Source organism: Hibiscus syriacus, unplaced genomic scaffold (genome assembly GCF_006381635.1).
Source record: "Hibiscus syriacus cultivar Baekdansim isolate YM2019G1 unplaced genomic scaffold, ASM638163v2 tig00110317_pilon, whole genome shotgun sequence".
NCBI classification, from domain to species: Eukaryota; Viridiplantae; Streptophyta; class Magnoliopsida; order Malvales; family Malvaceae; genus Hibiscus; species Hibiscus syriacus.
In genome coordinates, this window is record NW_024062676.1 from 37266 (window position 1) to 50280 (window position 13015).

Genomic DNA, 13015 nt, shown 5'->3' on the forward strand with positions numbered 1-13015 from the left:
TGCAGGCTCACCAACAATCAATGGACAATCCCGTATAAAATGTCCAGCATCTCCGCATCGAAAACAAGTGCCAGCAGCCATCCGACAAGCCCCAGAATGGTTTTTCCCACAGTGCTGACACTGTCTCGCTTAACTCGGAGTAGATATCCCAACACCAGATCCCACTGACTGCGTCTGTCTAGGTCTTGCCTGACTTGCTCCCCTAGCAGACGATGCAACTGATTCTGATCTAGCTTGTGATCGAAATCCCGAGTCTCTTCCCCTTTTTGATGGTGCGGATCTAGAAGAAGCACCCGTTCTCTTTGATGTCTGAACTCTAAAATCCCCGAATCTCTCATTCTGAGCTCTTTCAAGAGCCTTGGCACGATTAATCACCTCTTGAAACGAGGACAAATTCAATACTATCAGCATCTCTTTCAATCTAGGGCGTAAACCCTCCACAAACAATTCACAAGCCTCTTTTTCAGTAGGCACAAGCTCGGATGCAAACCTACTCAACTTGTTGAACTCACATTCATACTCATATACAGAGCGGTTCATCTGTTTCAAATTCAAAAACTCCTACTTCATCTGTCGAATAAATTGATCTCCAATGTACTTTTTTTTAAATTCATCTAAGAATAAAGACTAAGTTAATTGGTCACTGGGCATCCTCGTGGTGACGTTCGTCCACCATATTCTCGCCTGACCCCTCAACAACGAGACAACTCCATCTAACTTCTCCACTTCAGAAAAGTGGAGACCATCCAACATGATTTTTAAATCATTTAACCAAAGATCTGCCGCAACCGGACCTTCTTCGGTTTCTCCCTTAAATTCGGGAGCTCCTAAACCTCTTAACTCTTTTGCTACATTCATCCTTTGAGTTGGTGGAGCAGGAGGTTGCAGACGCGTTAGAATAGCGTCTAACGTTCTGAAGAACATATCTTGATCTTGCACAGGCACTCCTTGAGATGCCTGTTCTTCACCTTGCCTGGCCAGGGCAGGTGAATTACTACTTTCAGCAGGCCTATATTCTCCCGCTTCACTTCGGGAGCTATTATGTCCGGATATCTAATAAGAATAAACACATTATTCTATTAGCAAAACATCATACTCATACTATACCAGATCAGAAGTTCTCACTATTTGTTGGCATGTATTCCATTTAAAGACTCTATAGACTCTGGTTTATACCTAGAATCGGCTAAACCATAGCTCTGATACCATTAAATGTAACACCCCCAACCCGTATCCCAACCCGGATACGAGTCAAAGATATTAAATTGACTTTTAAAACACAACTCATTACAAATAATAGTAAAATACTTGAACTTATATTACGAAAAAAATACAATAATATACATATGGTAATATAATTTTACCAAAATATTCAGAGCATACACAACTTAACTCTTTAATTACATGCCAACATCCATTTTCATAACAAAATGACCTACTGATTAAGTTGCTTCTGATCTGATAGTTGCAGGAGTAATGTTGTCCAGCTGCTTAACCTCGATCGTATACTTTATCGGATCCTACGTGTGAAACACTCACACGCTAAGTCATCGACTTAGTGAGGCAATAATATAATAATAATATCAATAAATATAAAGTAATTGCCAAAATGAGAGGGGTTGCAGTAATAAGATGTATGTAAACAATGCAATAACCAAAACCATGTTTCTTACATATATACTTATCAAATTCACATTCATAAGTTCGCCTTATTAAGTTCATTAGCCCATGGTACCATACAGAGAACCTAAGGTATGTGAGTATTGTGAGGTTGTGCACTATGCTGTCACCACAGCTCATATAATTGCACCTAAGTGCCACTTAGAATTGCACCAGAGTGCCGCGTAGAATTGCACCGTAGTGCCATGTAGAATTGCACCGTAGTGCCATATAATAATGTCCATAAGGACCACATATCATTCCTTAAGAATCATATACATATGCCAATGATCAAGTATGTGTCTCACCAGACCTCACACATGTTCCAAAGAATACATATATGTCCTGAAGGACCACATATCATTCCTTAAGAATCATATACATATACCAAGGATCAAGTAGGTGTCTCACCAGACCTCACACATATTCCAAAGAATACATATATGTCCCGAAGGATCACATAGACCCTCTACCCTTGGCATGCCAACTATACCTATAGTTCTCATTTACATAACATGGGCTTTCACAATTTATCTAATTCATATCACGTAGACATATTATTTCCATACCTTTATCATATAACTCATATAACTTTTTCTTTCATATTCATGTCCCATAATGCATATGGTATGAATTCATGTCATATATCATCATATGAACTACGATCATGTATCAAAATATTGAATTTAGACTTATCACAAGTCTAGAACCGAATAAAATACATATTCATGCTATGCATATGCACTCACCTAGATTTCTTTGTCTTTCCCTCGATTGATCCTACTTGTCGATGGTTCCGGAACTCGATTAGGCTCAATATCTACATAAGCAAAATTTTCAAGATGATTATCAGATGCCTAAGTCTTGAAATTAACCTCTAATAGCCTACCAATTTAAGGGATTAATAGTTTAGTCTCTCTTATTTCTTTTCTCTTTTTTTTATGGGGGAATCGGTTCCCCCTTGGGGGTATCGATTCCCCTCTAGCGTTTTGGAAATTCATATTCGTTTGAGGGGGTATCGATTCCCCTTGAATGGGTATCGATTCCCCTAGCCCATAAATCCTATTTTGAGCTCGAAATTCACTTCATTTCAGCTTAAACCTTCATATTTTACTTCCTTTAATATTCCTAACTTCCATACACATTTAAACTCATTTATATTCCATAATCACTTCTTTAAACCCAAAATTCCATCATTTACATGGCATTCAAGAATCACACTAAATTTTCAAGGTGTTCTAATTCCAATTCTAACACTTCATATCCCTTAATTAACTTGATGACAAGTCAAATCTCACTTTCAATTCTTATTATGAACTCTAATCTAAGATTTCACTTTTCTACTTCCTTTCTTTAATTCTTCATATACTACTCCTCTTGAGGTTTTAAAACAATTTAAACTTCCTTTAAACTTAACCATTGCCTAATGGTCATGAATCAACCATAAATCATCAAGAAATTCACTAACAAGAAAATCTTACCTTAGCTTGGGTCTCACGTATGAAGAAGAAGAAAGAAGAAAAGGACTCTGGAAGCTTGTTTTAATTTCCTACTCTTCCATGTGGTTAATATAAAACTAACCCCAATAATTATATTGCTATAAAAAAGACCAGTTTGTCCTTCTAATCTTCATTCTTTATAATTCAATTCTACACAAAATAATTCAAATAAGTCATTGAACTCTTCCATCATTCTACTTAAATCACTAAATGCTGAAACTTTACAAATTAATCACTAACCCGGCATGGAGGATGTTACATGTTCAATAGTAAAACATAATTTCTAGCATTTTCAGGTTCCATTGTTAATAGTTTCTTGGCTGCAGATTCTGCTAACTTGGTTTCTGAGTGCAGTTTACATGCACTCAACAAGGGCCCCCACACTCAAGTATTAGGTTTGAATGACATTTCGTTGATAAGTTCTCTCGCTACATCAATACGTCCGGCGCGCCCTAGTAAATCCACCATGCAGGCATAGTGTTTTTAGTTGGGTTGGCAACCATAGATTTCCTTCATCTCCTTAAAAAAATACTCGACCTTCTTTAACAAGCCCTGAATTGACACAAGCAGTCAGTAGGCCAAGAAAAGTAACTTGATCCAGTTTCAGATTCAACCGTTTCATCTGATTATACAACTTGAAACATTGTGACCAGTCTCCATGCTTAGCATTAGCACCAATTATCGAATTCCATGTTATGATATCCTTGACATCAATTCCCTCTTCATCAAAAAGCTTTCTGGCCAAAACTATGCATCCACATTTTGTATAACCGATAAGAATTGTAGAATTAACCGATGACAGCAAATTCATATTGAGCTTCAATGAGCATCCATAAAGGGATTTAACTTGTTCTAGGGCCCCTATATTCACACATGCAGACAAGAAGTTGATAACTATAATGAAATCGACTTTAACTCCATCTATTTTCATCCTGGAGAAAAGAGAAAGAGCATCATGATTCTGGTCATGGTTTACCCATCCTTTGATCATTGAGCTCCATGAAGCCACAGTTTTCTATGCTAAATTTTCAAAAACCTTTCGAGCATAGGTTAAACAATCGCATTCATAATACATATCAATAAAAGAATTATGAACAGACACTTGATAGCCTAAATCGTTTGTCATTACATAAGCACGCAGTTGCTTGCCCCACCCAATAGATTTCAACTGCCTGATAGAGGAAATAACAGGAATAACAGTAAACATATTAACATTAATCCCAAAATTTAACAAGCACCTCAAATTATGAACAGAGCTCCATTGTTCATTTAATACTAAAATTAAATTCATTTCAATTTTCAGCTTTTTGATTCGATGCGAAAGAAGAAAAGTGAAGAGAAAGAAAGTGAAGAAAAGTGAAGAGAAAGAAAAAGAAAAGTGAAGAAAAAAGATGGGGAATGGGTTAAAGAAGAAGAAGAGCCGGTCAAAATGGCGGTCAACGATCCACCTCAGCAGATAACAGTCTAGCTGTATTTTTCGTCACGCCTTTTAACGGCTGTTAACGGCCAGTGACCATTTTATCACAAACGATAATATTAGTGACCTATTTGTAACTTTTGAAACATTAGTGGTGAGAATAAAACTTACTCAAACATTAGTGACCATTGGCGTAGTTTACCCTTAAAAATATAAAGGCGGGAGCCTACGCCGACTTAAAAACTAAAAGGAGGAGAAGAAAAGAAGTAAAAACGAAAAGGGGAGGAAAATGGAGGCGTTTGAGAAATCACCCGTGGGGCAAGACACTGGAATGGACGAGAGCGATACTGTTGAAAACCCTAAAACCAGTCTGAAATCCAGCAGCGATTCAGAAGATGAATCAGATCAGAAAGAGAAGCTCTTAACCCTAGAATACGAGCTCTCCACCAATCCTTCCAACTACGATGCCCATGTCCAGGTAAACAGTACTTTTCCTTGTTCTCCTTTGTTAAACTAAACTTAAACATATTATCCTACAGTTCTACTACTAACGATGCTATCATTTCCTGTAATTTTTATTTATTTGATTCGATTTCACAGTACATAAATCTTTTGAGGAGAAGTGGTGAAATAGAGAAGCTGCGGGAAGCAAGGGAAAATATGAATACATCGTTTCCACTGAGTCCTGAAATGTGGATAGAATGGGCTAAGGACGAAGCTTCTCTTTTGAATGATTCCAATTTCGAGTCAGTCGAGAAGCTTTACCAGAGAGGCATCTTTGAGTATCTGTCTATCCCCCTTTGGTGTGAGTACCTAAATTATGTGCAACGACATGATAAAAAAGTGTGTGATTGTTCAGCCGATGGGATTTCAAAGGCAAGAAATCTGTTTGAGCGAGCTGTCACAGCTGCTGCTCTGCATGTTTCTCAAGGCTCTCTAATATGGGATGCATATACCCAATTTGAGCAAGCTATTTTACTAACTATTGACCAATCCGACATCCAGGTCTCAGCATGATACCATTTTCATTACACTTTAAATACTTTTCTGATCAAGAACATTTTTGAGTTGGACTTCTGGTTATCCATTTATTGTTCAGGCCAAAGAAAAACAGGTCCAGCGCATAAGGAGTATATTCCATCGGCACTTGTCTATTCCCCATGCTAACTTGGAGTCTACTCTTCTAGCCTACAAGGCATGGGAGGTGGAGCAAGGGAATTCTCTTGATGCTGAATCCGGCAATGTTTTTGGGATTTCTTCCCATGTTGCTTCGGCTTACCAGAAGGCAGAGGAGATGTACAATGCCCGTGCACATCTTGAAGATCAGATTACTAGGCAGGATGTATCCGAGTCTGAAAGATTTCAACATTACATGGTATATATATATATATATATCATACTCTAAAGTCTCTTTCGTGGGGAAGTTCATTTATTCAGTACCAAATCTGATGTCAAATTTGATTTCATGTATGCTTTAAGGCACTGTCTCTCCTTTCTTGTGAGACTAAATATTTGGTTTTCCTCTCTACCCTATTGTAGTGTTGGCATTAATGCCATTCTGCCCAGTTAAATTGACTAATAAATTTTTTTATTGCAGAGCTACTTAGATTTTGAAAAATCCTGTGGTGATCCAGCCCGTGTTCAGATTCTGTATGAACGTGGCATAACTGACTTTCCTGTATCAAGTGATCTCTGGCTTCATTATACTCGCTATCTTGATAAAACCTTGAAGGTTTTTGGTTTTACCTGCTATTAGTCAATTAACCATTAAAGTTCTTGCTTTTAATTTTGCAAGTTATAATTGAGTTTGCCATACGAGATACTGTTCTTTCTTATCTTTTTGTCCTTTTAGGCAGGAAATGTTGTGAAGGATGTTTATTCCAGGGATACAAGAAGCTGTCCTTGGGTTGGAGAACTTTGGGTTCGATATTTGCTGTGTTTGGAGCGTGGTCTTGATTCTGAGAAAGAGATATCTGCTGTATGTTCTGTTTTTCAAAGATTATCTCTTCTTCTCTCTGTCTGGAGTCTGGACTGCAGTGAACACATCAAATAGTTGTTCAAAGTTTGATCTGTAGTAATCATTGGGGAACTTATAGCTCCTGCATATAAATACATGAATTTTGACTTGTAGCTTTAGGAAATTCTTAAAAATCAGTTTAACAGGGAAAAATGAGTATGCATTTTTTGTTTGTTCTGGTCAAGTATTGCACTAAGATTTTACTATGAGCTCAAAAGAGGAAGTGATAATGTGGAGAGAATTTTTGGGAGCCTACCAAAAACAACAGTTCAGTTACAAAATCCTGTGTGCTACTTTGTGAACATGATTTTGTCTCTCGGTTCCCATCATCATGTAATATGATCTTATATCCGCATCCAACTGATGCCATCACCTTTTCTTGGTGGCTTTAGAACTGATTTCGGCACTTTGGCTTTAGAGCTATTAGTTATCTATTATAGTTTCAGGATTTTTTAAAAGGAGATTTCCTTGACTTGTATGTAATGGGGAATGTGTAAAATGCTTTTATTTTTTATGATTCTATTTAAGGCTATTTAATTGATTTTTTCTTAATTTTATTTCAGGCATTTGAGAAGTCCCTCAAATGCACGTTTTCAACCCTTGAGAAGGTATGGATTTATTCATTGATTTATCTATATTGTGAATCCATTCGACACTGTTCATGTGTTGTACTTTTTATCTCTTTTGCTTGTTATAGTACCTTGATTTGTTCCTCACCCGAGTAGATGGCTTGAGGCGTAGAATTTCATCAGATAGTGGAGATGATTCGTTGAACCTTTCAATTATTAGGGAAACTTTTCAGGTTTGAATGGGTACTTATTCATCTCCATGTTTAAAATGAATTTCATAGTTAAGGAAGTCTGAATCTGATCGAAGGTTATCCAGTACATTAATGTTATGTTTGATAGGAGTGTTATTTATTCCTCACGTTTTAATACATGAGTTAGTAATAAACTAACTTCACTTAATAATTTTTAGCCACTCACATGATTTAGTTTGATCAAAGAGAAGGAGTATATATTACTTATTTTGTATAAGTATTATTTTCTACTTGATTTTTTACTCATTTTTAATTTCAAGTTTAGAATTGTTCTGATTCTTCTCAATGCTTTTACAATCTATTTTTGAACTCATGTAATGATTAAGCTTTTACTTGTGTTAATACTTTTGTTGCCAAATGTTATGTTAAGTTCAGTGCCTTGTTAAGAGTTATTGTAATTGTATGTAAAAGCACTTTGGAATTCATAGTCTTCATGATGTATGGGCTAGTAATACGTCCCTTTTATAGGCGTGAGTTTTACTCTGTGGTCTTCCTTTCAGCAAGCAGCAGATTACTTATCACCGCACATGAAGAACACTGTTGGTTTCTTGCATTTGCATGCTTATTGGGCTCGTTTAGAGCTGAAATTGGGAAATGATTTAAATGCAGCTCGTGGTGTTTGGGAGAGCTTGCTTAAAAGCTGGTTTGACTGTTCAGAACTTGCATGCATAATTCTATCGTTATTTTAACTACCTGATATATCAGAGATTTCATGAATGTATATATCTGTGCAGTGGTTCAATATTGGAAGCATGGCAGAGTTATATATTAATGGAAATCGAGTTAGATCATATAAATGAAGCCAGGGCCATATATAAGAGATGCTACAGTAAAAGATTTAGTGGAACAGGTTCAGAGGTATGTTTTCCATGTTTAATGTAAATATATTTTGTATTTGTAGGACCTGATTATCTTCAAATGTTTGCTTTCTTCAGTTTTGTGGGTTTGTTAGGGAAAAAAACTGATGTATTTTCCATCTGTGCAGCAAATATGTGTGTTTTCTTGCTTTTTTTTCCCATCTTTTTTGTATTCCTACTGTTGACTACAGGGCAGAAGTGTGAGAATATATACGTGTGGAAAAGAAACGCAAAACTGGAGTAGCATTAAAATTTCTAGCATATATTATTTTTCCTACTTATTGATTCGTTTAACTTGTTTTCTTTTGGGAAAAGGTGTTGAGGCATTCGCCATAAAATGTTAACTTAGAACATCTCTGGGGAATTATGCCTACTCAGGCTTTGACCCCCGGGGCTAGAAAATTAAGCGATTCTAGGGTTCATTGAGATTAAATTTCTGAAGTGCCAGAATTAGAGGGAAAGGTCAATGGAAGTTTTGTTGCAGCGGGTGAATTGGAAGAATGATTTTTGTTTCTTTCTTTTCTATCATATGTAAGTGAATTTTCTCATTTGAAGATTAACTTGTTCTCTCTGTAGCTGATAGTATGATGCAGAAATCGTATTATTCTAGACTTCTTTTTTGGACCGTGTGTTTGTGATTGATCGAAGGGATATTGAAACCTTTCAGCTCATCAGAGGGAGTCTGAAACCTTGGGATTCGTTAGAGAGAGACCTAAAATGCGTTAGGGTTTTTGATAAAAAAAAATCTGCTTATCATTTTGCTATGTCATGTGTCCTTTTAAACAAGGACTAGTCTTATTACATAAATAGGAAATCTATTTTAGAAGGGAAATAAATCAGCTAAATAGAAAACATAATTAAGAAACTTGAGGAAAGAAATATAATTGCCATCTAAGCTTTAATTAAATAACCCAAAGTAACTGCCTTTCCCAACATGGATTCAGTCCATGAAATTACTTCCCTCTTGTAGAAAGAGCTTTTCCTCAAGCTCTAAGTCAAGATGAACTTGGTGAAAGGTCTCTTCCATTACTAATAGTCAAAATTGTTAGGGGTAATACATCATCACAAACTTTTTCTCATTTAACAGCACCATTGAATAATTCTCTTCAAACTTTTCCAACATGGACTTGCATAGGATAAGAAAGAGAGTTTGGTGGAGGCTGTCATGATTTGGTTTTGTTTATCTACCAAATGAACGGCCTTTCATAACATAGATTCGGTCTGCGGCACTTGTTTATGCATGTGTTTTGGAACAAATGTTATGAGAGAGAGCTACAGTTCATTGTAAGGCCATAGTTCTAATATTCTTCTGTCATATGGTTACTCGTTTATTTTTCTCTTTTTAATTTTACTCCTCTCATCACTGCTATCTGTTTGAAGCTAACTTCATTTTCTATCTCAACTGATAGAGATGACTACATGTATTGGTCGCTTCACATAGTTTTACAGTTGGTCTTACTAGAGTGTCTACATTAACTTATTATTTATTACTTTTAGCTTCTAAGATGAATAGATCTTTTGCGGTTGTAATTTGTGTTGGTTATTTTAAGCTGTACTCCTGAATTTTCTTCAGTTGCTCTACAAATATTATGTAAATTAGATGATATATTCCTTCCTAAAAAAACAGAATCATTCAGGACATCTGCCATTCTTGGTTGCGCTTTGAGAGGGAATTTGGAACACTAGAAGAACTCAACCATGCTGAGCAAAAGGTACTAAATTTTACTATTTTTCCCCAGTTCTTCTGTTCTTGTTCTTTTGCTTCATATGGTTAACATATTTACTTTTATAATTATGGAACTTCACTTCCTTGTGTATGGGTTGAAATCAAGTCAATAAATAGTTACACATGGAAAAGTCGGACATTAGATTGTGGAAGATGTCAGGGATTTTATATTTTGGCTAGCAATCTTTGTTATTTAACATCAAATCTGTTTTTGAAAGAATAGGAGGTTTACTCAACAAAGAAGCAAATATTGTGTTCATCTTCTAAAAAAAGTAGTACTTAATGATGAGTAAAAGTGGAAATCCTGAATCATCTGTTTTCACCATCAATTGCCCCAACACTTCTTGAGGTGATTATAATGTCTACCACCGTTTTTACTCTTGTCTACTTCCTAAATCTGTTATCCTGACTATCCATGTATGTAAATTTTTTACTGCATTCACTATTATTTGGCTTGGTGGAATATTTGCCATTAGGTGTGGAAAGAATGGTAGATCTGATCAAATTTTGTTATGTTAACATTAGTAATTAATTGTTGAGACACTTTACATCATGAATGAAATTTTCTACTTGTTTACCTTAGTAATTAGTTGCCTTCATCAAAGTCAGAATTACACTTGTTTTCCTTGCCATTTCTTAGGTTACTCCTCGTCTTGAGGAGCTGCAGTTGTTTAGGTTACAGCAGGAATCTAAATGTCTCACTGGAGCAACAGATCAAAGAGAGCAGACCCTTAAGAACACCGTTCGTGAGAAGAGGAAATCAGGTTCAAGTGCAATAGATGATCACTCTCCAGCAAAGCAGCAAAAACATACTTCTCAAAATAAGAAATTGCACAAGAGAGAGAACACACAAGGGCTGAACTTAACTGAAGTAAATGATGGGGAAGAGAAAAAAGGCAAGGTTGAGGAACAAGTAAATGAGAAGCAGATGAAAGACACTAATCCTACTAAGCCCAGGATATATACGGATCAGTGTACTGCATTTGTATCAAATCTGAGCATTACGGTAAGTGGAACCTTGATGCTGCTCTTCATCTGCTTTTTCTTCTTTCAGATAAACTTACGGATTTGCCTTCTCATAATGTTGATAGTGACATTTATATTTTTGGATAGCAGGCAAAAGATGAAGATTTACTTCAATTCTTTAATGATGTTGGTGGGGTGACTGCAATTCGAGTTCTGCTCGATAAGTTCACTGGAAAATCAAGGGTCTCTTTCTCTCTCTCTCTCTCTCTCTCTATATATATACCGCTGTGTATGTGTGCACGCATGCCGGTGCTTTGTTATTTTATTTTTTGTACTGAATATGCTATTGCTAGAATAAAATGAGAAACTGACTGCATAAGTGCTTCTAGAAGTCAGTCTTGTGCTCAGACTTCTATATCATGATCTTTCTCTAGTAGTATAGATTTTATTGTACAGTTTTATGAGCAATATTTACCATCTCCTTCAGTAGATTAGTCCATGGCACGCTCTGTTTGTGGTGACATGTAATATGTTTAGATAAATGATGAATGAAGAAAAATTAGCATAGAAGAAAAATAATACACATCTGTATGCAAAATTTCTGAACTAAAAATTTAGTGCATAGGATTTAGAGCTTGAGTTAATGGAAAAATTAACAATCTTCCCTAGGTCTGGTTCCTTTTTCTTAATTTGGTTCAAATTCAAATAATACTTGAATTTGAAGCTTTTTATCAGTCATATGACCAGTGGTGACCTTTTATGCCTTCTATTGAATTTTGAAGGGACTGGCATATGTGGATTTTGAGGATGATGAACACCTTGCTGCAGCTGTAGCGAAGAATAAGCAAATGTTGCTTGGAAAGAAGTTGAGTATTGCACGGTCAAATCCAAAGCAACACAAGAGATACTCTTTTTCTCGTACTGCACCCGGTGGTAAGATAAGGGATGTGAAATTTACTCTTTCCCCTCTGTCCTTGACCAATTTCTTTCCCATATCTTTCTTTTACACTTGCAATTATGCACTGATAGATATACCTCTTAAGTCATTGATGCATATACCTAATATTTTTCAAATGTATCACAAACCTTTTCAATGTGCAGTGTGTTGTGTGCACGAACATTTAAGTTTGAAATTGAGAATATTCAGTCCCAAAGACTTGTATGCCTGCTAAACAGACAGTAGGAATAAATGTCTAGTAGGAAAGATATGCTGAGAGGAAGCAGAAGCAGGGTTGAAATTGGAACATGTTATTATTACATGTCTTAGCCATATTGAGCTGATTCAGCAAGCAACTCTTTCTTTTGAAGGTTATTATTTACATGGGGTGGGATCGTCTTATACCTTCCTTTTCTCTTGGTTCCCTTCTCGTTCAGATGATAGAGGGGACTGGGATGTTCTTAATATATTCATTAGAAAAAAAAGAAACAAGTCCCTTGAGTGATTGTCAAAACTCCTTCCATAATTGAAATGTGGGGAATTTTTTTTTTCTTGGCAGAAAAGCTGCTAGGTTGGCTACAAATGAGACGAGCCTTGCATGAATAAGTTTAGGACTAGGCTTTTGGTGAAACCATGAAAACACTATGATATGTGTGGGTGTTGTGTTTATGTATTTCCACATTTATTTTCCTTCCTTTATGTTATCTAGGATCTATTTCTTTAAGTACTGTGTCTGACAAATTCGGACATGAGTATGGGGCTCGCTGGATATATGTAAAAAAACTTGGCCAAACTTTAAGAATACCCTGAGTCTGGATTACATAGCTAAAGCTTTGCTTTTGTTTCCATCCTAGTTTTACGATTATATAAATTACATGGTAGCTTGCTTAGATTCTAATGTGTCTAAACTGAAATTGCAGAAGAAGCTAGCAATCAAAGTGGAAAGCATGGGAGTTCCGTATCTAAAGAATCTGGTGAAAACTCAAAGGGATCTAGAGCACCGCATGTATCACAATCCACTGGTCGTAAGCGTGATGAGAGAATCCAGCTCCAGAGGAAGAACACATTTGCAGCGCCAAGAAATGTTAAACCACTTGGATGGACTGTGTCGAAATGA

At 36.3% G+C, this 13015-nt stretch overlaps 1 protein-coding gene and 1 pseudogene across 1 annotated transcript; one reads left to right on the forward strand and one right to left on the reverse strand.

Annotated features, from left to right (window-relative positions):
* The window catches only part of LOC120116985, a 28138-nt pseudogene extending 23689 nt beyond the window's left edge, over positions 1 to 4449 (reverse strand).
* A 355-nt stretch (positions 4450 to 4804) lies between these two features.
* Positions 4805 to 13015, forward strand: LOC120116986 (squamous cell carcinoma antigen recognized by T-cells 3-like). The gene is made up of 14 exons (XM_039137348.1): positions 4805 to 5053; positions 5176 to 5580; positions 5675 to 5950; positions 6173 to 6307; positions 6428 to 6553; positions 7156 to 7200; positions 7290 to 7394; positions 7913 to 8055; positions 8147 to 8270; positions 9907 to 9981; positions 10636 to 11001; positions 11112 to 11204; positions 11744 to 11894; positions 12819 to 13015. Exons 1-14 carry the CDS (start codon positions 4865 to 4867, stop codon positions 13013 to 13015), a joined length of 2430 nt encoding a protein of 809 aa, XP_038993279.1. The 5' UTR covers positions 4805 to 4864.